Raw genomic sequence first — 25,646 nt, forward strand, 5'->3', positions numbered from 1 at the left:
GTGCTCCAGGCACGGCTACTTTACTCAGTCAATAGATGTCCTATACCCACCACCAGGGTCAAAACGTCACAATGGAAGTGTAGGGAGACCACCTTCAACCACTGCAGCTGTGATATAGTTATTTTGCATGAACATACCATACAGATTAAAAATAGCGTCCAATTCATTTCATTCAATTCATTCCAAATAGCAACGGGCTAATGCCTACATTGTGTACATGCATGGGACTGTGGGGTTTGAGGACTGAAATCCCATCAAAGACAGACAAGGGACCCACATGTCAAAAAAGGCTGGTATGGTCTTTTAAGCGCAAATCTTAGCATTCTCCGTAATCATGTAGAGTTGTTGTTAGCCTGTTTATTTAGCCTAACATGCAGTTAAGCTGGTTTTTACAATTTTAAGCTTGTGTGTGTGAGTGCAAGTGAGTGAAAATTGCAGATTGTTTCAAGCTTATTATGTCACCAGTGTAACGATTGATATTGGTTGAATATATTGTTTGACTTTCATAATAGGCAAAATAAGTATATTTTATATAAATATTAACCCATTTTGACCTGAGATCAGATTCTATAAATCGTTCTTCGATTTTTCAAAAATAGCAGACCTACAAGCTCGTAGCGCGCCACTCGGTGGCACGCTATGAGCTTGTAGATCTGCTATTTTTCAATAGCTAAAGCATAACATAATGCTAACACCAAAAGGGGTTCCCGCCCAAAATGGGTTAATGATAATTAGCTCAATTAGTTATCTTAAAAAAAAAAGAAAGAAGGATCATTTTAGCCCCTTTTTTAGCACTATTTCTGCAAGGGAAAACCTTGCACTCTATCCGTTTTCTTCCATTCATTGGTATGTGGACTAGCTACAAAGAATATCACTTAGGAGACACATAAAATATTGAAGTACAAAGAGGGATGGGGGGGGTGAAAAGGAGAGAGAGTAGTTGCTCTCACCACACTGAACTCTGAGCGAATGGACAAAAACAAGCCATCCGAACAGCACTCACATAGACAATGTTCACTTTGAAAAATTGAAAGTACACCTTGCACTAAGCTCCTCTGACGACACAACGTTTACAGATGTGAATTCTGCCCCGCACGGTGATGTCTGTATTGTTGGTGGTAACATTTATGTTTTACTTCAGTCGCACAACTCTGCATCGCTCAGCAAAAATGCCACATTCTCAACTGAAAAAATAGTGTTGATGCAATGTCATCACTTTTTACAGTTGAAAAGACATACTGTATTTGTTGAGCAACACTGTCGTACAACAAACTATACATTTTGTCATAAGGGCTTTGCATATTCATTGCCAAAGCTGACCTCACCATAAAACAGGCTGGCTTTGGCAAAAGTCAAACTAGGCTTTGACTTTGCCTTTTGCCTTTTATATTGATTTATTATGTCAATATTGAATGCCCTAATTAGTGCATTGGATGTTGTATTTATTATTATTATTATTACCATTATTATTATTATTATTATTGTTATTATTATTATGTTTTTTACTTGTCTTAGGGAGTAACATGAGGCAAAGGTCCGCCCGGCCCGTCCTAAACAAACTGGTACCTCGCTGTTAGGCATCTGAGCCTATAATGTGGTACACACCTTAACCGCTCACCTTGCGGCACTCCAACGATCAACTATTGCTATATATATATATATATCTTGATTACAAACATCTGTTGCTCGCCTACCCTTTGCAAGAGGTGCTTTCCCATGTTACTGGGCTATTGTGTAAAGAACCAGGCTAGGGTATTGTCTCTCTCAGGGGTCGCTGATTGGGCTATAGGGGTAACCTGGCGCTGACTTTAGCCCACTGTTCACACACATGTTGTGCTGGTTCAGTGCCTTGTGGTGCAAAACCTGCGGCTCACTGACTCAGTTTGCATTCACAAATGTAGCTCTGGACTAAAGTCTGCTGGACCAATTCACACTGCCAGAGCTGTGTGTGCTGGTCAATAACAAGGCAATAAGCAGCCATCCCCCTTTCACAGTAACCATTCAGTCACCTAATGGAGTGATTTGTGGAGCTAGCCGTACTTATACTAGTCCTAAATAAGTCTGAGGTTAAAGGTCTTTCTTTATTAGGAATAACCCCTTTGTGAAGAACCGTCTCGTTTTTCAAGGGGGACCGCGATTAAGACGAAATGAATAGGTTAATGTGTCCACTGATGATTGAGTGGTTAAGACCTTTGGATGCACTCATATATAGGACGTCAAACCTCATTAGCAGTGGCGTGCACAGATAGACACTAGGGGGTGCTAGAGCACCCCCTGCCCTTTTCCCTCTGGACAAATGTGCCCCTTTGGAAAAAAAAGGGGGGGGGGGCGGTTCCATTTTTTTAATACAGTGTACAGTACTGTACAGTATGTGGACCATGGTGACATTGATCAATTCTTGATAAAAAGCTTCTAATATATTATTTAGGCCCCAAAATCTATAAATCTCACTATTAAGGCAACCGGCCGGTTCCACGCGCTGCACAAGGTGCCCTTTTTTTTCTCCACTTGAGCACCTGCCCCTCTAAATGTCTGTGCACGCCACTGCCCATTATAGGAGTACAGAGTTGAACAATGAAACCGTGTTGGGGGAGAGGATCACCTCCTAGAAGACACAATGAAACCGTGTTGGGGGAGAGGATCACCTCCTAGAAGACACAATGAAACCGTGTTGGGGGAGAGGATCACCTCCTAGAAGACACAATGAAACCGTGTTGGGGGAGAGGATCACCTCCTAGAAGACACAATGAAACCGTGTTGGGGGAGAGGATCACCTCCTAGAAGACACAATGAAACCGTGTTGGGGGAGAGGATCACCTCCTAGAAGACAAACATGTTTCACTCTCAGCTCTGCCACGCGTTAAATGGATCACGTTCTACTGCGTGTGATTGGGCTGCAAGGTTGAGCGGGGTGCTGACCCCATTGGACGGCTTACGACAGATCATTATGTCATTGTCCCGGCCTTGAAAATTGCTGGTGTCGTTACGTCACTTTGTATCGACGGACGGGACATTATACAGTATGTCTGTGTCCTGTATGGGCTGAACATTATGCAGTGTGACCTGTATGACAATGGAGAGGCCATTTCTCGTATAGCCGCATATATAGTACACAATTTGATGGCGTCTAATAAGCCTACTATACATTTATAAGTTTAATTAATTTGTATTAAAAAGAATATATATATATGGTTCTTAACCATTAGCTACTTTCCGGCGCCGAGTCCTCACTTGTTATTTCTTTCTCATGTTAGCCAATAGCAGCTCACGTTGAAATCGTTAGAAAAATATGGTTTTTGTTATGTTACGTAAGGACCCTGCCATGCTGCACCGAGCCCCCCCCCCGCCTCCCCCCACCCCCTACCCCCCTCCTGGCTCCTCCCAGCTTGCCGGCTGGGTGAAAGAATCAATGTTAAAAGCCTTTCGCTCCAGTACAGACTGTGAATTTCCCTGACACCCCCCAACCCCCGGCAGACAGACACGCACGCACTTAGACACAAAATACGCACGCACGCACGCACACACGCACGCACACACGCACGCACGCACGCACGCACGCACGCACTCTCCCACTCTCCCTCTCACTGTCCCCCCCCGCTCGCTCTCTCTCTCTCTCTCACACAGTCAAACACTGTACTCAAACAGAGGTCATCCCTGCAAGGACATGATGCATTTCCGTAAACAACAACATCACAGTGTCTCCGTCGCTGGCTCTCGTTGCCAACAAGATGACTCTGTCATGCCCAACCATGGCATGGCGGGCTAATTGCCCTCAGAGCGGAGTCAGTGCATGGCTGCTTGTTAAGAGGCCAACCTCGCGGCAATAGAGCACTTCAGAACCAATTCGGCCCAATTTGTATGGGATTCAAGGCACTTGTCCGCGGGAGCCGGAGATGAACAGGATGCTCTTTGAGCTGGGGATGTGTGTGTGTGTGTGTGTGTGTGTGTGTGTGTGTGTGTGTGTGTGTGTGTGTGTGTGTGTGTGTGTTTGTGTGTGTGTGTGTGTGTGTGTGCGCGCATTTGTGTACACTACAGTGTGTGCCGTGCGTGCGTGCGTGCTTGCTTGCTTGCGTGCGTGCTTGCGTGCGTCCGTGCATGTACACATCCACTGCAACTAGTGTAGGCTAAATGTGCCAAATTCCTGTTTTGAAAATATGACCGCTACCATTGTACATTTTGGGAATGTATAGCAATAAGTAAAGAGAAAACAAGTACTTAATGGTAAACAAAGTATTGGGCACAGGATGTAATAGATAAAAGGTAAAAGGAACAAAAAATAATGGTCGAGCAACTGATATGATATGATATAAATACCGGTAGTACTTTATTGTTAGTTTGCACTGAAATGTGTCTTGCGAGTCGCGACCCAGTGGCCTTTATACCGGTATGCAACACATACACACATTTGACATGACACAAAAACAGAAAAGAAAATACAATTACATACATAGAAAAGTAAGGCCACAGAGCAATGTCCACTGCAGCTCATTCTATAGCCCTGGCCAAAATCTTGATTAACAGTGTCGTGCACAGACATTTAGAGGGGCAGGTGCTCAAATGTGCAGCGCGTGGAACCGGCCCGGTTGCCTTAATTGTGTGAGATTTATAGATTTTGGGGCTTAAATAATATATTAGAAGCTTTTTTTTTGAATCAAGAATTGATCAATGTCACCATGGTCCACATACTGTACTGTAAAAACGTTTTTCTTTTCATTTTGTTTTCAAACGAGCACATTGCTGTCCAGAGGGAACGGGCAGGTGGTGCTATAGCACCCCCTAGTGTCTATCTGTGCACGCCACTGCTGATTAAGCCTCCAAGTCGAATATAGACAACGTATAGAGAACAATATATAATGGTAGTGTAGATAAAGTGTAATCAGTGGTGTAAAGTAACTAAGTACATCTACTCAAGTACTGCACTTATACGTACAATGTTTAAGCATTTGTAGTTTACTTGAGTATTTACAATTTCCAATACTTTCACTTGGACTCCACTATACATCTCGGAATACAAATATTGTACTTTTACTCCACTACATTTATTTGAAAACTTTAGTTACTACTAGTTACTTTGTAGATTTTTATTTTATCATCATTACAAAACACGCTCTTATTTCTACATTTTGGCCAGTTGAAAATAGACAATCTACAATCTGATTGTTATACATTTGAAAACTTGAAATTGGACACTCATAATTACGCATAATTAATACTTTTACTTTTGATATTTTCAGTACATTTTGATGCCAGTACCTTTGTGCTTTTGCTCAAGTACATTTTGAATTCCGGTCCTTTACGTGTAGTAACAGAGTATTTCTATATCGCAGTATTAATACTTTTACTTAAGCAAAAACAAATGTGAGTACTTTTTCCCACCACTGAGCGCAATGAGCAATATGTAATGGTAGACGAAGCATTGGGGATGATAATAATAATAATAATAATAATAATAATAATAATAATACATTACGTGTATGTGTAATGTGTATGAGTCATTAAGTGAGTCATTAAGTGAGTCAGTGAGTGAGTCAGTAAGTGAGACAGTAAGCGAGTCAGTAAGTGAATCAGTAAGTGAGACAGTAAGTGAGTCAGTATGTGAGTCAGTATGCGAGTCGGTAAGCGAGTCAGTAAGTTAGTCAGTAAGCGAGTCAATAAGTGAGTAAGTAAGTGAGTCAGTAAGTGAGTCAGTAAGTGAGTCAGTAAGTGAGTCAGTAAGTGAGACAGTAAGCGAGTCAGTAAGTGAATCAGTAAGTGAGACATAGTAAGTGAGTCAGTAAGTGAGTCAGTATGTGAGTCAGTATGTGAGTCAGTATGTGAGTCAGTAAGCGAGTCAGTAAGTGAGTCAGTAAGTGAGTCAGTAAGTGCTGTTAGATGACTTCAGGTAGGTGTGCTGCCATGAAGGGCTCTAGCGCAGTGCTTTTCAACCAGTGGTCCGGGGACCACCAGTGGTCCCTGAGGGTGGTTCCAGGTGGTCCCTAAAATGATGGAGAGTTGGTAACCAAATGGACCCGTACTTGTTAAACACCTGCATCATTTAATTTACTAGAAGTCTACACAATTAGAGATTGTAGAAGAATTGCTTTTTTTGATATCTCTCTTTTGTTATCTCTCCTAATGCATGGAATTGTGGATAAAATCTTACCCGACGACAACAAAATATTCTTTAGTTTTGGATCCGAGAGGCTAAATGTCATCAAATGGTGGTTCCGTGGCTCAAATGCTGAATACATATAATGGGCCTTGATGTGAAAAGGGTTGAAAAACGCTGCTCTAGCGCATCGTGCAAAGGGACAGACACCCTCATTGCTCAGCCTATGCAGACAAGGAGCCACTCCGACCTACTTATACTTACCCAAGCAGTGGTACAGTATAGAGAAGGCATGGAGAAGATGACTCCATGCTAGAGAAATAGAAATAGTATAGCGTACAGGATGGTAACACTACACCTCCATGAGGAGGAATACAACGCATGATGCTATAGATAAACTATAGGGCGTAGCACTGGCGGCCATTTTGTGGCGCCACAAATCTATTCATTTTTTTCCCCCATAGAGATTTGTATTTATTTTAGATTCACTATTTGAAGCCTGGAACCTGCATGAAGCCGTCCAGGCTCCTATAGCTGGTGAATCATTTTACTTTATCATTTTTTTTTATCCCACGATTTTTTTGCAACCCATTTTTTTCACTCAGGTGTCAATTATCTGCTCCTGGTGAACCATGACCATAAAACATTCTGTAAAAATAATAATAATAATAATAATAATATATATATATATATATATATATATATATATATATATATATATATATATATATATATAAACCACAAAGAAAGGGTATATATGACCTTCCCTTCGGTCGCTATTATTATTATTTTCACAGAATCAAGTGTTAATAAAATGTGTCCACGACCCAAACAAACATATGGGTCCCGGGCGGCCCAGTGTAAAACAGTGTGGGGAGAAAAGTGCTTTAGTTTACAGTACAGATGCTGACTCCTTCCCACAGAGACAGAACAACAGAGAGAGAGAGAGAGAGAGAGAGAGAGAGGGGGGAGAGAGAGAGAGAGAGAGAGAGAGGGGGGAGAGAGGGAGAGGGAGAGGGGGAGAGAGAGGGAGAGGGAGAGGGAGAGAGAGAGAGAGAGAGAGAGAGAGGGGGGAGAGAGAGGGGGGAGAGAGAGAGGGAGAGAGAGAGGGAGAGAGAGAGAGAGAGAGAGAGAGAGAGAGAGGCAGAGAGAGAGGGGGGAGAGAGAGAGAGGGGGAGAGAGAGGGGGAGAGAGAGGGAGAGGGAGAGGGGGAGAGAGAGGGAGGGAGAGGGAGAGGGAGGGAGGGAGGGAGAGGGAGAGGGAGAGGGAGGGGAAGAGAGATAGAGAGAGAGAGAGGGAGAGAGAGAGGGAGGGAGACAGAGAGAGAGAGAGGGAGGGAGAGAGAGAGGGAGGGAGAGAGAGACAGAGGGAGAGAGGGAGGGAGAGAGAGACAGAGACAGAGGGAGGGAGAGGGAGAGAGACAGAGAGGGAGAGAGACAGAGAGGGAGAGGGAGAGAGACAGAGAGAGGGGAAGAGAGGGAGAGAGAGAGAGAGAGATAGAGGGAGAGGGAGAGAGACAGAGAGAGGGAGAGGGGAAGAGAGGGAGAGGGAGAGAGACAGAGAGAGGGAGAGGGAGAGAGACAGAGGGAGGGGGAGGAAGGTTACAGTAGCACTCCTGCGGTGTCTTGGTTCTATTCCTGTGTTCCTCTCTAGTGTCTGGCTTCTACTGCGTCAGGTTTTAATTCCCAACTCTTTCATCACATAGATGTGCTGACTGTCTTATACTTATATATATATATATATATATAAACCGTATATACAGTCGCCACAACAGTAAGGGAATCAAAATAATTGTTTGTTGTTTCACACTGTGTATACACAAACAAAACGCCAACTCATCATCAATACCCCCCCCCCCCTCCTCTCCTCTCCTCTCCCCCGGCTTTGAACAACCCATACGTACGTGTGTGTGTGTGTGTGTGTGTGTGTACTGTGTGTAGTAGAGGAGTGGAGGCCTCTCATCTCTTTTGTTGCATGTTCAGTTCACACACCACCCGGCAAAATTTGTGTTTTCATCGTCTTTTTACACAAGTATACGTACGTATGTGTTGTGTTGGTATATATACGTTAATATGTACATTAATAAATACCCAAAAGATTGGACCTATATGAGTGTCTATACTTAGTATACTAGAACTCGCTTCTACTGGCGATCAAAACTGGGTCATTGGCACCGGAGTCCCCATTGGACACGTTTTACAGTGCTGTATATTGTTGCATATTATTCAGTTCAACAGAGCTATTTTTTATTTTAAGGATATGTACTGTGTATACGTGTCTGTCATTAACCTATTTAAACCTGAGGGCGATTCTACAAAATGTAAATCTAGATCATGATAGTTTTCTGAAATACTATGTCAGTGGTTCTCAAACATTTTCATGTCAAGGACCCCCAAGATTATATGTAATTGGCCACCGACCCCCATCTGAAAATATGTTATTCCAGGAAGGAACCCCCTCAGAAGCAAAGATTTGAGTTCAAAACGTTCGCACTGAAAGAATATACATTCAAAGATTTGCGCCGCATTTTTCAAAAATAGCAGACCTACAAGCTCGTAGCGCGGCACTCGGTGCCGCGCTACGAGCTTGTAGATCTGCTATTTTTCAACAGCTAAAAGTATAACGTAATGCTTTAAAACACCAACAGGGGTTCCCGTCTAGAATGGGTTATGTCATTGCTGCTTTGTTTTGCACTTCTGCAGTACTCGGGGTGGTTCTCCTCGCTGTATGTCCAGTACTTGTGCCGGCACTGCAGAGTCCCAAGGGGTCAATGTCAGTGGTGGAAAGTAACTAAAGTACTTTTACTTAAGTACTGTACCTAAGGGCAAAGTATTTGTACTTTTTTTTGAGTACGTCACATTTTCAGTACTTTTACTTCTACTCCACTGATACATCTCAGTGAGGCAAATATTGTACTTTTTACTCTGCTATGAATATTGATAACTTTAGTTGTACTAGTTACTTTGTAGATTTTGATTATTATTACAAAAACATACATTAACCACTTCAGCCCTATATACACATTCTGGCCATTTGTAGATCTACTATTTTCAAAAGATTAATATGCATTTGAAAACTTTAAATGAGACATTCTGCACAATGGAGTAGCCTACTTTTACTTTTGGTACTTTAAGTACATTTTGAAGCCAATACTTTTGTACTTTTTAAATTCCGGACTTTTACTTGTGACGGAGTTCTACTACTATTGCAGTATTTGATAGTTTTACTTAATACATTTGAGTACTTTTTTCTTCCTCCACTGGTTTCTAATCCACTAACGGTTTAAAGTTGACCCTCAGGACCCTGCAGTGTGCGCCAGGGTTGTTATATTTTAGAGGTTTTCCAGCAGCTTTTCCTTCATTTCGATTTGCATGTTTTCAATTTCATTTCATTTTCTTTTTTTATTATTATTATTTTTTTTTAGTTTGTTATTTTTTTTAAATGCCTAGCTAGTCTAGTTTCTTTTAGTTTCAGTGTTTTCTTTTCTATTTATTTGTATTGTAATACGGATGGATTTAGTCATGAGGGGAACATCCACAGGCTCACACTGTGTTGCATCATTATCGTGCTGCTTGTGACCTGCTATTTTACCATTTTGGGAAGATTACAAAAACGTTCAACGCCATAGTTTATTAAACACGCAATAGCGTTTCACTTGGTTATCCTTTTTTGTTTTTGATAATGCCTCGTTTTTTAGTTTTTTATAAATTCCAGTTAACTCCCAATTATTATAGTTATAGTCATTTCCTTAGTTTTATAGTCGACTATAATAACCCCGGTGTGTTGCTTGTGTGTCGTTCGTACATGTGATATAATTAGAAAACCTGCAGAAAATGTTGTTTTTCTTGTTTTTTCATGTTCACTCTTTCCTGTCTCTGTGTCGCTGCCTCCTTACCCTTGTCTTTTGCTGTGATGTTGTAGAGCTTGGGACTTATGGAAAACTAAAATATTATCACACAATGAATGAGGAAGGTAAGCCCCAAAGTTTAATTCACTCGATTCTTAAACCTTTAATCCATCCCTATTTTATTTTTTGGATATTTCTTTTTAAATTCGTTTTTTTATATCATTTTTCCTCTCTCCCCGCATTTTGATCACATAACAAGCCATCATTGTTTTGTGCTTGTGACATACGGTTTGATCTTTATAAGTTTGACAACCTCTCCTTAAGAGATTTCACTGACATAAGTGCAAATCGCAGTAGCCACGCCCATTGTATTGTTTTGTTCTGGTACTGTATGTTTTTTCTTTCTTTCTTTTATACATAACCTGGGTTTTTCCCTCAAATATGTGCTTGATATATATATACAGTATATATAGAAGTGGTCGCTGTGTGTAAGTGTTGAGTTGAGTGTTGAGACTTGAGAGTATGAATTCTGATGACATGATGGTTATATTATATGAACACAAGAAATGGAATTATGTGTTGCATAATTCTTTCTTTACCACGAGACGCATTCGTGGACAGTTAAAAATGTACGCCGTTGTGAGTGCCTTTCATTGATTGTACCACAACTTAAGCAATTAATATGATAATAAATATAGCGGACGCGCGCACGCACGCACGCACGCGCACACACACACACACTAAGGGGTATATCTTGCGCCACCCCTTGACCCTTATCCCTAAATGTATTTGCCATTTTTTACTATTTTGAAAAACAAAATTAAATCATTTAAAATGGTTCAAATAGCTCAAAATGTGTCGATGTACGTAGATCGGCTATAGTTGAACTATTTTAAAATGTTTTTCAAGATAGTAAAATATAAGTTTTAGGGATAAATGGTAAGGCATGCCCAAGATAGGACCATAAGACATCTACCCGTTTCCTTCTATACCAAATCTCTTTGCTGTAAATAGCAGACCTGCAAAGCTCACAACGCTGCACATGCATTGTGAGCTTGTATAGACGTGCTATTTTCGCTGAACTTCACAGAACAATAAGGGACATGAGGGTTCATGTGGTTACTGAAAAGGTATGAAATATTTAAAGATGGGACGTATGTATACTCAAGTCAAAAAGGTATATACTCAAGTAGTACTTGAGTATAGTGTATACTCAGTTACTTGCCGCCGCCACTGAGCGAGAGCACGCAACGCAAGACGCACGTCACTGAGCACGGCGGAGTAGAGTGACTCATCCTCCCGCCCGGGTTTGTTGCATAACAGGCTGACGGGGGGAGAAAAAAACAAGGCGTGTTGGGAGAGAGAGACAATCTAATGATGGTCGGCCAACAGCTGCTAATAACGGCCTGCATGTCCATGTCCACGCGGCGCGGGCTGTCAAACCATTATTGCTTCATATTGCAGGGGTTCTCAACCCGTGGGTCGCGACCCCTCGGGGGGTCGCCAAATTATTTTAGGGGGTCCCCAAATTATTAAAAAAAAAAAAATAATAATAATAATAATTTATTTTTCACGATTTTTCAAAAATATCAGACCTACAAGCTCGTAGCGCGCCACTCGGTGGCGCGCTATGAGCTTGTAGATCTGCTATTTTTAAATAGCTAAATTATAACAATGCTTAAAACACCAAAAGGGGTTCCCGCCCAAAATGGTTTAAGGTTATTGTAGCAGTCAATTTATATTGGGGGTCGGGAGGGGGCGGGGCGGGGGTCCCGAGACATTGCCAATGTCATATCGGGTGGTTCTCACAAAGTGAGGCCTCCGCCGGGGACCCTCGGGGGTCCTTTGAGGGGGTTCCAGGGGGTCCCCATGCAGAAAAATGAGGAACAGTTTTAGTGTCCTAATATCCCTATTAGGTTGGCTGCTACACGAAAATGGCCGTTCTATACAAGCTTTTTTGTGAGCTTGGTTGTTAAACCAAAAGTCTTCTCTCTCACACTCTCTCGCCGGTGTGCCAATGCAGTGATCACCCTGCTTTGTGCCAATGTTGGCACTGGTACAAAATTGCCTACCCCTGATATATAGGCATAAGTGGTTAATTCATAATGAGCTGCATGCGTTGTCTGGAGTTTAGATTTGGATAGAACCCCAGCCTGGTCTATAGACGAACCCATGGAGCAGTGCCCCCGAAGGCCAAGTGTAGCTAATCAGTGCTGAGGTGTACAGCTTAACCCGTTTAGGCCTGACGTCGAAATTTAAAAAATGTCTTCTAAATCCTGACAGTTTTCTGAAATACCTATGTTTCTATGTCAGTAGTTCTCAAAAACTATTTCAGGTCAAGGAGCCCCAGAATTTTCTATAATTGGCCGTGGACCCCCATCTGAACATATGTTGTTCCAGGGATTTGAGTTCACGATCTTTCAAGAAATCCACAAGATCTACAAGCTCATAGCGCGGCACTCGGTGCCGTGCTATGAGCTTGTGGATCTGCTATTTTTCAATAGCTAAAGTATAAGCTTAAAAACACCAAGAGGGGTTCCCTTCCCACCCAGAATGGCTTAATGGTACGCGTACGCCTCAGTGTGTTCAAAGGTGCGTTTCCACAACGCACACCTGTCCTAATCAATAATGTATCTTTGTGTTGAAGCTCAACAACACAAACTCAATTCACGTGCTCAACACATGTGGGGATGCTCCACATGTGGGGATGCTCCACATGTGTTGTTGAGTGATGTGTCATGTGGATGGTACTATTATTCTCCCGTTTATGTTTTGTTGTAGTTTTTTTTGTTTTGTTTATGTGCTTGTTTGTTTGATTGTTTGATTGTTTTTTTTTTGCACCTACACGGGTTCCTTCTCAGATTTAAATGAACACTTTTACAGTGGATGAAGTGGATTCATTCATATAGGCCATGATTTGCACAGGAATGACGTCATATAGCAATCCCTCGGTGAGAACAATATACTTCGTAGCTCAGAGGATTCCAAACGGTGTTTGCCTACCGGTGTGCCATGAGATAATACGTCTGGTGTGCCTCGTTTAAAAAATAAAATAAATTATAATTATAATAATAATAATAATCAACTATTTATAAAGCACTTTTCAAAACAAAGTTACAAGGTGCTTTCTGATGGCATAATAAAATGCAGTGCAACAAGATGAAACAACAACATAGCTAATACAAATTTAAGGTAAACAAGTACGAACAAAATAATACATACATAAATCCGAGGGTCTAAGTAAGTGAAAGCCTTTGTGTACTAGTGAGTTTTCAGCTGTGAATTAAAAGAACACAGTGAAGTGAGCTAGCTTGTCTTAGAGCCTCTGTAGCCTACTGCCAAGTACATTTTGTACACTCATTTCCCAACACGGGCAAATTCCATAACCCAATTTCTCTCTCTCTCTCTCTCTCTTTCTTTCTTTCTTTCTTTCTTTCTTTCAACCATGCACTTTCAACCTGCCCGGCCTGATTTTGGGCATAATATTATAGAGCTCAACATTGTGAATTTTGCTATACAGTATACAGTATACTGTATGAATATACAGTTGTGCCTTGAGATTTTGACCTGCAGGCCCATTGATGAGGTGATTGAAAAGGTCTGAGCGACCGCTGTAGCTATTAATACTCCCTGCTGTTATGGAGGTTCATTCACCATGAACATGAAGCATAGAGCTCTATTAATACTCCCTGCTGTTATGGAGGTCCATTCACCATGAACATGAAGCATAGAGCTCTATTAATACTCCCTGCTGTTATGGAGGTTCATTCACCATGAACATGAAGCATAGAGTTCTGTTATGGAGGTCCATTCACCATGAGCATGAAGCATAGAGTTCTGTTATGGAGGTCCATTCACCATGAGCATGAAGCATAGATAGAGCTCTCCGTCCTGCACAATCCATAGGGAATGACCTCACAGTGAAACACACTTAGTGGCCATTTAACTCTGAGAGAGTGCATGCATGCATGTGCAACTACACGTACACACACACACACACATGCACGCACGCACACATGCACGCACGCACACGTATGTGCCATTGACCTTAACAACAATGACATACCTTCCAAGGTGAGTGGTACCAAGGCAGTGGATATGACAAATGTGTGATTGCTATCTCGACACAATGTATTAGTGTGCATGGCCTGCATAACCGCCCGTGTGCGTGTGTGCGCGTGTGTGCATGCGTGTGTGCTTGCGTGCGTGTGTGTGTGTGTGAGAATATGACCGATGAGAGACATTGAGAGTGAGAGAGAGAGAGAGAGAGAGAGAGGGAGAGATAGAGAGAGAGAGAGGCAGAGAGAGAGATAGAGAGAGAGAGAGGCAGAGAGAGAGAGAGGCAGAGAGAGAGATAGAGAGAGAGAGAGAGAGAGAGAGAGAGAGAGAGAGAGAGAGGCAGAGAGAGAGAGAGAGAGAGAGAGAGAGAGAGAGAGGCAGAGAGAGAGAGAGGCAGAGAGAGAGGCAGAGAGAGGGAGGGGGAGAGAGAGAGAGAGAGAGAGAGAGGGGGGGAGGGAGGGAGGGAGAGAGATAGAATGCCTACAGTTGACATGGTGGTGGTTAATGATTTTGCCAGAAGGTCACAGACAGTGTTGACACGGTCGGGTGGAGTGTATATCGATGCGTCACCGTGTCGTCGGGTGGAGTGTATATCGATGCGTCACCGTGTCGTCGGGTGGAGTGTATATCGATGCGTCACCGTGTCGTCGGGTGGAGTGTATATCGATGCGTCACCGTGTCGTCGGGTGGAGTGTATATCGATGCGTCACCGTGTCGTCGGGTGGAGTGTATATCGATGCGTCACCGTGTCGTCGGGTGGAGTGTATATCGATGCGTCACCGTGTCACGGTCGGGTGGAGTGTATATCGATGCGTCACCGTGTCGTCGGGTGGAGTGTATATCGATGCGTCACCGTGTCGTCGGGTGGAGTGTATATCGATGCGTCACCGTGTCGTCGGGTGGAGTGTATATCGATGCGTCACCGTGTCGTCGGGTGGAGTGTATATCGATGCGTCACCGTGTCGTCGGGTGGAGTGTATATCGATGCGTCACCGTGTCACGGTCGGGTGGAGTGTATATCGATGCGTCACCGTGTCACGGTCGGGTGGAGTGTATATCGATGCGTCACCGTGTTGACACGGTCGGGTGGAGTGTATATCGATGCGTCACCGTGTCGTCGGGTGGAGTGTATATCGATGCGTCACCGTGTCCACGGTCGGGTGGAGTGTATATCGATGCGTCACCGTGTCGAGTCCCGACGAATCAGCATCTCATACTGTTTTCAGTAAGAAAGCAGGAGCTGAAAAAAAGAAAAAACTAGATTCACCCTTCGATTAGCAAAAGGGCTGATTGAGAATTGGCACAACGTTGATGATGCGTTTGCGTCAAAACGTCACAATCGGTGGGTTGGATGGATGTGCGTTCTCTCGGGGACAGCCTTGTGGGCTCCGATAGATCCTACAACTAAAGGCAGTTCAACCGCTTGAACCCCTGCGTCCATATTCTGGAGGAAAACAACATTAGCCTGAAACGGCAGATCTACAAGCTCACAATGCATCGCAGTACGCTTGTACGTATATATAGCAACAGAAATAGCAGCTTGTACAGCTGCTATTTTTGGTGAAGAGATTGATGTAGACAGGAAAAAAAATAGGTCCAAGCACAGTTGCAACTCGGGTCCGTTTTACTAAAGAATAGTGGGTTTTGAGCATAGTTATATAAACTAGAGAGTGGATTGCCCCGGCCGGCCCTATAGCTATTAATTTCAATGGAAGTTGCTCACAGTGGCATTCCAGCGTTAGCCAGTATAGGGTGCTATACCCAGACGCTCTGGGGACCTGGTTTTGAGAGGTTAATTGTGTTGATGGTTCCTATAAAGCAACGGGGGACATTTCTCATCAGCCCCGCCATCAACACATTCTTTAATATTGAATATTGACTGTACAGTGTTGTAGGCTACACAGTATAATCCACAGTATTAATTTGATTTCACTGGCTGACTGTAAAGAATGACCCAAATGGACCTGGTAGATTCTGGTCCATGTTTTCCACTCTCAGGGGTAAACTAAAACATAGAGGATTTGACTGTTATTGCACTTAAAAAGTATTTTTTTCTCTAAAACAGATCAGTAAAGGGAGGTAAGAGATTCTTCTGTTCATCCACGAGCAATTTAGTTTGTTTCGGAGATTACATAGAATTTCCATCTAGCTGACTGTCAGTAATTATAGCCTCGAAAGAAAACAGTCTTTACCGAGGAGTCAATATTCACTGACTGACATGGGAAATATTGCACGGGTTGTGAATCAATCAGGCTAATTTTATAGCCTACCTACGTATTGCAACATCTGCGGTCTTGGTGTTTTGCTTTTGGTGTAACATTCTTTCTGTGTCTGTCTGTCTGTCTGTGTGTGTGTGTGTGTGTGTGTGGGGGGGGGGGGGGGGCAGACACTGTTTTAAAGCCGCAGGGATTTCTTGGAAAAGTCATTGTTCCACAAGGCAGCGGCAGCTCATTGTCTGCTGTGAGGTTTGGGCCAAATTGCCTTGTGTGTGCACCATTATTTTAGATGTCAAGAGGACACACTGCTTACACAAGCTCTACAATCTAATCTTTCAACGTCGTCCCTCCTTCATCTTATATGAAGGAGCATTCTGTGATTGGCGTTGCACGTACAGTACAAGCATTGTTACTGTACATATGCTGCAGCAAAATATATTATTAAAATAATATCTTTTCGAGAGCCACGGCCGGCACACACACACACAGAATAGTTATTGATTTCTTTCTCTCCACAAACCAGGAGGCATTCAATTCTCCTACAAAAGAGGTTATAGTAATACTCGATCATTTGTGGATATTATCATGTTATCAAGTATAGGCATTTATTATTTCATGTTTCTACAGTATAAGTCGCTCTGGATTAAGGGGTGTCTGCTAACTGGCCTATAGATTATTGTATATGTTTAATGTTGTTTAATGTATGTGATGGGCTGTGGTGCTGCTCCTGGACAATTCCTTCAGGGTTTGTTTTTTTAACGGTAATAATTCCACATCTAATATAATTTTCAAAATTTCTCCTGTGAAATTTTGGTGGGATATCGTCTCTGTCGGGCAGGAAGCTATAGTGTCTGTGTGGGTTTTTAAATATTTAACCAATAAAAAGTATTAACGAGCTTTGTGACTAAACAATATCTACATTGGGTCAGATTTGGGACACATTTCCTAAAAATAAAAAAAGTTACGGTTTTGGACATGCACAGTTTTTCCAGTATACCCGACAGCGACGAGATGCAACCTGCCCAGGAAGGACACGGAGTGACGCTGACCTCCAGGGGAGACTGATCTGTGTATAAGAGCGTCTCTCCTGGGCCAGCTCGCCACTCACAGGGTGCATGCAGCAAAGCACACTGCAGGATCATCAGTATATGATATCATATCGACTCTTAGAGTTGTTTGATCTGCAATATTTCATGAACCCCCCCGTCGTCGCCTTCGAGGCACTTAATGCTTTTGGAAATGTGAACTGTGTGTGGTGGGGGAGGGGGGGTGGGTCAAAGGTGACAACTGGAGGAGTTCTGACACTTTTGAAGGTGAGGCCGGCGGCACGCTGTCCGTCCGCTACCGCTCAAGGTTTTAAACCGTCGTGTTGATTCTCTTCCCAGGCAAGTTTCGAGAGAAAGCGTCCATCCTCCACAAGATTGCTAAAAAGAAATGCCAAGTAGAAGACAGTGAGAAGGCCAATGGACTGGCGAGTCGTTCAGGTGAGTGTCCTTCTATCTGAACCCTGATATCCTTGAGCGATAACCCAGTTAGACCTGACCCCGATTCTACTAAATGTTCTTCTAAATCCTGATAGTTTTCTGAAAAAACCCTATGTTTCTATGTCAGTGGTTCTCAAACATTTTCATGTCAAGGACCCCCAAAAATGTATGTAATTGGCCGCCGACCCCCATCTCAAAATATGTTGTTCCAGGGACCCCCCAGAAACAAAGATTTGAGTTAAAAACGTTCGCTCTGAAAGAATATATATTCAAGGATTTGCGCCACATTTTCACGATTTTTAAAGAAATCGATGAAATCACAGCTACCTACATGCATGTAGCCTATATGCCCCAAACTAAATTAGATTTTTCTCAACCATGTTGTTAAGGATGACAAAAAATAGCTTTCTAAACATCTCTATGTCCGCATGGAGACGAGCCTACTGCCCACCACCTTGCATTGCCTGTCTATAGAGAGAGAGGGGGGGGGGGGGGGGGGTGGAGAGGGAGAGAGAGGGGGGTGGGGGGGGGGGGTGAGCTGTCTGCCACACATCACGCTACAAACAGTGAGAGAGAGGTGCAGTGTGCGTAATCCGACACCATATCCTAGCACTATATTGACTATTTTACAATTCTTCTCGGAGAGCGAAAGAAAGAGATATAGGTTGACACACACACACACACACACACACACACACACACACACACACACACACACACACACACACACACACACACACACACACACACACACACACACACACACACACACACACACACACACACACACACACACACACACACACACACACACACACACACACAGAGCTTCAGGTCAATTAAGCCCCACATCTGATCATCATAAATGTATAAACATGACTACATATACTCACATGCCTCATGGTCAAGTTCTTTCATAACTTTACATTACATTAAAACTCAAATAAAACTGACCAGGGGATATAGTTCAAATGTTACACTGACATCATGTGATGCTGCATGCGCACATTATGGGTCACAGAGGGGGAGAGAAGGTAGAGTCACTAGCCATTGCCGGTTCACTGTCTGAGCACTACATGCCCTAGGAGTGTTGTTTTTGCCTGCAAATTTTCTATTTTAGTTTTAATCTTTGGAATAAAGCTTAATTTAAGTTTTAGTCACATTTTAGTCACCTGGAATGTTTTAGTGTTAGTCTAGTTTTAGTCGACTAAATATCATGAGATTTTAGTCGACTAAATCTACAGTTGATTTAGTCGAACAAAATGTATTTTTGGTGGGCCTTGATGCCATTTTTTTTCACTTGCTGAAAAAGGCCGATCTACAAGCCCACAACGCGACGCATTGTGAGCTTGTAGATCATCTATTTTCAGCAAGTAAAAAAAAAACGTATTGTAAAATGACTTATAGGATCTCTTGTCCACTAGTCCCTTCCTAACATTTTAGTCTAGTTTTTATTTGTTGACGAAATTGTCAGTATATTTAGTCTTACTTTTAGTCATCATAGTTTTCATTTAGTTTCCATTTAGTTTTCGTCAGTGTTGACTGGCCTAATTAGCCTATACCTGCTGCGCTGCTATAATTCATATTATATCATTCACAACATAATGTTATATCGTTGACCTAAATGGCGTTATATTAAAGGATAGTATGATTAAAAAAAGGATAGGCCTGTCTTTTTCATTCAGAAATGACTTTGGACATGTGGAACACTTTACTTAACCCATTCTGGGCGGGAACCCCTTTTGGTGTTTTTAGGTTTTCGTTATACTTTAGCTATTGAAAAATAGCAGATCTACAAGCTCACAGAGTGCCGCGCTACGAGCTTGTAGATCTGCAATTTTTTAAGAATCGTGAAAATGTGGCGCAAATCTTTGAATATATATTCTTTCAGAGCGAACATTTTTAACTCAAATCTTTGCTTCTGGTGAGGTCCCCTGGAACAACATATTTTCAGATTGGGGTCGGAGGCCAAATACAGATAATTCTGGTGGTCCTTATGACACTAAGTAGTTTGATGAGCACTGACATAGACGTTTTTCAGAGAACCGTCAGGATTTAGAAGATATTTTTATAATCGTCCTCAGGTCTAAATGGGTTTTAAACATGGATTACATCATCTGCTGAATAATAATCCCGTACCGTGTGGTGTTTTGTTTCATTAGCGCGAGCGTGACAAAAATAGGCTACAGCTTGTTGTTATACGCTGCTGCTCTGAACACACGGCAACGGTAAAGATAACAAGGATTCGACAGTGACGTCACTGTTATGCTACAGCAACGTGGAAGTAACACAGACTCGAAGCAGTTCATAAACCACAGACAGTGACGCGTCACTGACCAATCCTTGGTATTTTCATTCGACCCGGACAGAGTCAACTTTTCACCGCTGTTTGTTTAGAAAATCCTGGTGACGGTCGCGGGAAAACGTGGGATTTCCCCTGTCCTTTTTCAGCACACACACACACACACACACACACACACACACACACACACACACACACACACACACACACACACACACACACACACACACACACACACACACACACACACACACACACACACACACACACACACACACACACACACACACACACACACACACACACACACACACACACACAGCTCACACGTTGGTGTGATTTAGCTTTTACTATATTAGAACCAGCCAACGTCAAGGAATGTGTCATCGCTGAATAATGCATGCTATTAGACAGTGTAAATATCATGTGACATTTATGTCACCCAAAGAGAACAAATGAATTCATTTGTTGGATGATGATAATGGTATATCGGGTCAAGGCAATCAGGCGCTTTGTCACAACCACACCAGGATCAAACCAATTTCCACAGCAATTATGACTCAATCATCTGGTTACACGACTTTGGGCTCATTGTATTTTAATAAGGGCAATTAAGAGATTCTGGCCCCGAAATGAATTGGAGTCATATTAGCCAACAAGGGAGAGGCGCCGTAATAACAATGTCACGGATGAGTGTGATCTTGCACACGTGCGCGCACACTCACTCACACACGCACGTACACACGCACGCACGCACGCACGCACGCACACACAGACGTGTGATTTGTTTTGTCCAGTTTACTAACGTCACCAACTAAAGGTTTCCATTCCCTGATCCCTGATGGTCTGAATTCTGTACACACACAGACCAAAAATAATGATATAGAATCATCACAAGAGTGAGCCAGCATGGTTGTTTTTCACCACCTGTGCGCAACCTAACACACACACACACACACATATTAACTGTATATATGGTGATTTAGGGTGTGCCAGTACAGTACAGTACAGTACAGTACAGTACAGTACAGTACAGTACAGTACAGTACAGTACAGTACAGTAACACACACATATTAACTGTATATATGGTGATTTAGGGTGTGCCAGTACAGTACAGTACAGTACAGTACAGTACAGTACAGTGACCCCCACACGTAATTTCTCAACCGTTTCGGACGCGGGGCGGCTCGCCAGAATCGGGCCGGCAGCCTGGGTGCGTTCCTGTGGCGTTCCTGCTTCTGGAACTTCCCCAGAAGCAAAGATTTGAGTTAAAAACGTTCGCTCTGAAAGAATATATATATATTCAAAGATTTCCGCCTCATTTTCGCGATTTTTGAAAAATAGCAGACCTACAAGCTCGTAGCGTGGCACTCGGTGCCGCGCTATGAGCTTGCAGATCTGCTATTTTTCATTAGCTAAAAGTATAACATAATGCTTAAAACACCAAAAGGGGTTCCCGTCCAGAATGGTTTAATGAACTCGACTTGTTGACAAGTTGACCTTTTGGTTAATGTCCTGCTGTGCCTTGTGTGTGTCTTTACAACCTGAAACAGACAAGAACCTGCCAAACAGCTCCAGTGTGGAAGTGGAGGTCACCCCACCGATGAACGGAACAGCCGGACAAGAGGGAGACGCGGTAAGAAATCCTATAAAACAAACGACACGCACACACGCAACAGTGGATTTGTGGTTAGAGTGTCCGCCTTGAAACTGGGAGGTCGGGGGTTCCATCCCCGGTCGGGTCATACCAAAGACTGTAAAAATGGGACCCAATGCCCTCCCTGCTTGGCACTCAGCATCAATGGGTTGAAATGATTCCCGAGCGCGGCACGGCTGCAGCTCACCGCTCCTTGGCTGCGGCTCACCGCTCCAAGAGATGGGTCAAATGCGGAGAACACATTTCACTGCGGTAATGTGTGTGACAAATCGTATGACTTTGACTTTGAAACACGCTAAAAAGATTATCACATGAACCCTTGTGTCTCCCTGTTCAGCCGCTCTATCAAACTCAAAGTGTATCGCAAAGCATGGTGGATTGCCTTAAAGGTACTTGGAAGAATGGGGGGACCAATTATAGACCCCTGGGGGACGCCTCAGGTCAACAAAGTAGGGGTTTTAGTGGTAAAGGCTCCAGGTCAGAGTTTGTGCAGAGTGCTGTTTCAGACCCAAAATCAGCCGCATTATCCTGTGACAGTTAATAGAACCAATCAATTTAATTATGTAATGATTATAAAAAGAAATGTCGATTTATGATAATATTTATAATAATCGAAATTTCAAAAAAAAATAAAAAAAGAATAGCCCAAATCTACAAGCACACAATGTGTTGCATCATGACGCGCAAAACACACTTAATTATTTGTTAGAATAATCACTAAGAGAAATAATTGATAGTTGCAGCCCTAGTTTGATCCCAGCTTTAAGGCCAATACGTGTCCCAACTCCCAAGGAGGGACAGACTTTCCAGAAAAGTCAGAACATCTGAAGGTTCTGAGACCGCCCCATCAGAAGTTCTGAATGACGTCAATTGCCCGCAGGGGCAATGGGGCTCAAGAGGTGCGTTCAGACTTGGATGGTTAGAGCGGCGCGATTACACACAAAGTCAATGCAAAGACGAGAATTGCGGGAACGGGCGCGGCGCGACAAACCTGGCACGGCACAAACGGGACGAACCGAGGCGAATAATATATATATTCAGATCTGAACGCAACTTTACCGTATGAATATACAATGGCCTCTCAGCCGTGTCCTTATTGTGCTTTGAACGGGTTGATTGATGCAAAGGTCGGACTCTCCGCTGCACAGGTCATTACCGCTGATAATTTTCCTAGCATGCTCTGCAGTTCTTCCGTTGCTACACGCTGGCCTGCCAAAGACCCACCCACTCCAGCCGCGTTCTGTAATCACATTCTTCACTCACCTGCTGCCCTCTACAACACAGTGCCAAAAACACACACACACACACACACAGTCACACGCACAGTCACACACACACACACACACACACACACACACACACACACACACACACACACACACACACACACACACACACACACACACACACACACACACACACACACACACACACACACACACACACACACACAAACCTCACAAATGCCAACTGCCGCAGTTTGTGCCAGCGTGAGTGAGAACATAGGAAGGCTGCCAGCCCAGCAGAGGGCACAGTGTGGCTGTTTGGGCAAAGAGGACACCAAATCAACAGGCGAAGAATGAGTCAGCGGCGGCGCGTGCATCTATACCTCGCATGTGATTCTCTCCTCACTCACGATACACATGGAGTACAACACTGTGCTGCCATGTTAAGACCAGAACAGCTTCAGAACAGCTTTATTTATCGTCTCTGTTTTGCGTCGGATGGAAACCTTGTTAAAAACACGAAAAGTTCTAGTGCAGGTTCCCAAACGCTTTTGTCCAGGACCCAAACTAGTGCAAATTGCAGATCTACAAGCACGCAAGCTTATATAGGCTATTTTCATTATTTATTTATTTATTATTTATTTATTTATCATTGGTTCAATATTCATAAAACCCACAGACACGCACGCACGCACGCACAAAACAGATCTCACAACGCATCGCTTTGCGACACGCCAGCTCATGGATTTTTGCTCTGTTTGTGTGACACAGAAAATAAATATTTTAAATATAGAGATAGAGACGTCTCTGCCAGACAGGCAGCAACAGCAACGATATGCCAGCTTCTATATTTATGCTCGATCAGCCCAACTAAACCTTCCTCGTCCCAGTTTTGGGATCCTAATCCAGTCTTTGTTGAAATCCTGCTCTCACACGCCACCACGGTGTAAAGATGGACTGATGCTTCCTCAAAAACAGACCATAATGAAACTACAGCTGCATCAGTCATCTCCGTCCACTGGCCACGTTAAGCCATTTAGGCCTGACGTCGAAAATGCTCAATATTTCATGGCAAGGACCCCCAGAAATGATATGTATTTGGCCGCCGACCCCCATCTGAAAATATGATGTTCCACGGAACCCCCCCAGAAGCAAAGATTTTAGTTAAAGACGTTCGCTCTGAAAGAATATACATTCAAAGATTTGCGCCACACATTTTCACGATTTTTTCAAAAATAGCAGACCTACAAGCTCATAGCGTGGCACTCGGTGCCGCGCTATGAGCCTGTAGATCTTTTTCAATAGCCTAAAGTATAACATAATGCTTTAAAACACCCAAGAGGGGTGAATTCCCGTCCAGAATGGGTTAAAGAATGAGGGGCTCTAATGGTGCTGAAAGCACACGGTGGCCCCATGCCATACATCACCGGGTTTGGTCCTGCCGGCTGCAAAGGATGATAGATTTGACTCTCAATGCAGATTTCCTTTCTCTCTCCTCCTTTCTTTCTTTCATCCTCCTCGTTAAGCAGTAAATGACTGGCGGGAGAATGGGAGAGATTTCTCCTCACAATAGACCCGCGGAAGGGAGTCGCTGAAATTGAACCCCATTTGGCAATAATGACCCGTGTGTTTATTGATCAAGCTCTGCTGCTCTGGTTTTTTTTAGATTGATTTATCGCCTCTTCTTGGGAGTTAATAATAGGTCTTTGCCGGTGGGATTGCCATCGCTCACACAGTAGCCCCCCCCCGCCCCGCCCCCTTGAGGTTTGATGTGTTCCAAATGCAGACGGGAAAAAGATAAATTAATCATCATTTTTAGGGGAACCATTCAAATCCCGGGAAGCACGGTCAGGACCTGGACGAATTGGTGACGTCTCGATTTGTGACCAGATCAAGTCAAATCAAGACTATAGTCAGGTCTGGTCGAGAATATCACCTGATTTCAACCAACATACATTCTGCCCACTAAGGCAGACTTTCCTGGATGAATCGATCGGAGAGAGACTGATCGAGGCCAGATCAACTTATGTCATCTTATAACTATAGTCAGAATCTGGCCCAGAATAAGCTATATTATTATTTCAACTGGTGAAGACGTCTTGGAAATGACGTTTAAAGATCATCCCTATATGGGCTGTGATCTGGCCTAGTCCTGAACGTAAAGATCATCCCCATATGGGCTGTGATCTGGCCTAGTCCTGAACGTAAAGATCATCCCCATATGGGCTGTGATCTGGCCTAGTCCTGAACGTAAAGATCATCCCCATGTGGGCTGTGATCTGGCCTAGTCCTGAACGTCACCGGAGTCATCGGAATGTGTCATCATAACGTCATCATGACGTCATTTGGCTTGCTGGGAAAGCTTCTGATGTCAAGCCAACATCACATGCCAGGCCTTTTCTCATGCCTAATGCCTACAGTATGTGAGTAGGTTTCCAGGGACAACCTCTAGCCTAATGCCTATGTGGCCGTTCCTCAGCGTAGGGTCCAGGGACCACCTAGCCTCGGTCCCAGCCTTACTCATCTGAGAATAAAAAAGCCTGGTCACATGACCTATAAGGCAAGGAGTGCCTAGCCTGTAGCGGGCGTTTGAACTTCCCCTAGCTGGAAGTTGTCATTCTTCCACTCCCGCCAAATTCCAGCACTTCCGTTTAGGCACTCAACAGTGTAGGACAGGTGTTGCCCAGCGTGGGGCCCGGACCACCAGGGGATCCAAGTGGACCCATAATGGCTCTGTAACTCTGAGAGTGTACACATGGAACAGAA

At 43.4% G+C, this 25,646-nt stretch overlaps 1 protein-coding gene across 2 annotated transcripts in view; it reads left to right on the forward strand.

Annotated features, from left to right (window-relative positions):
• Nucleotides 1-25,646, forward strand: part of LOC306914556 (sodium/potassium/calcium exchanger 2-like) — an 87,201-nt gene that overhangs the window by 46,487 nt on the left and 15,068 nt on the right. For both annotated transcript variants that reach the window (XM_079491642.1, XM_079491643.1), the window contains 2 exons: nucleotides 17,596-17,694; nucleotides 21,551-21,633. In XM_079491642.1, the coding sequence (XP_079347768.1) occupies nucleotides 17,596-17,694; nucleotides 21,551-21,633 (182 nt within the window). The remainder of the gene's footprint in view (nucleotides 1-17,595; nucleotides 17,695-21,550; nucleotides 21,634-25,646) is intronic.

The sequence above is a fragment of the Electrona antarctica genome (genome assembly GCF_951216825.1).
Source record: "Electrona antarctica genome assembly, chromosome: 21".
NCBI classification, from domain to species: Eukaryota; Metazoa; Chordata; class Actinopteri; order Myctophiformes; family Myctophidae; genus Electrona; species Electrona antarctica.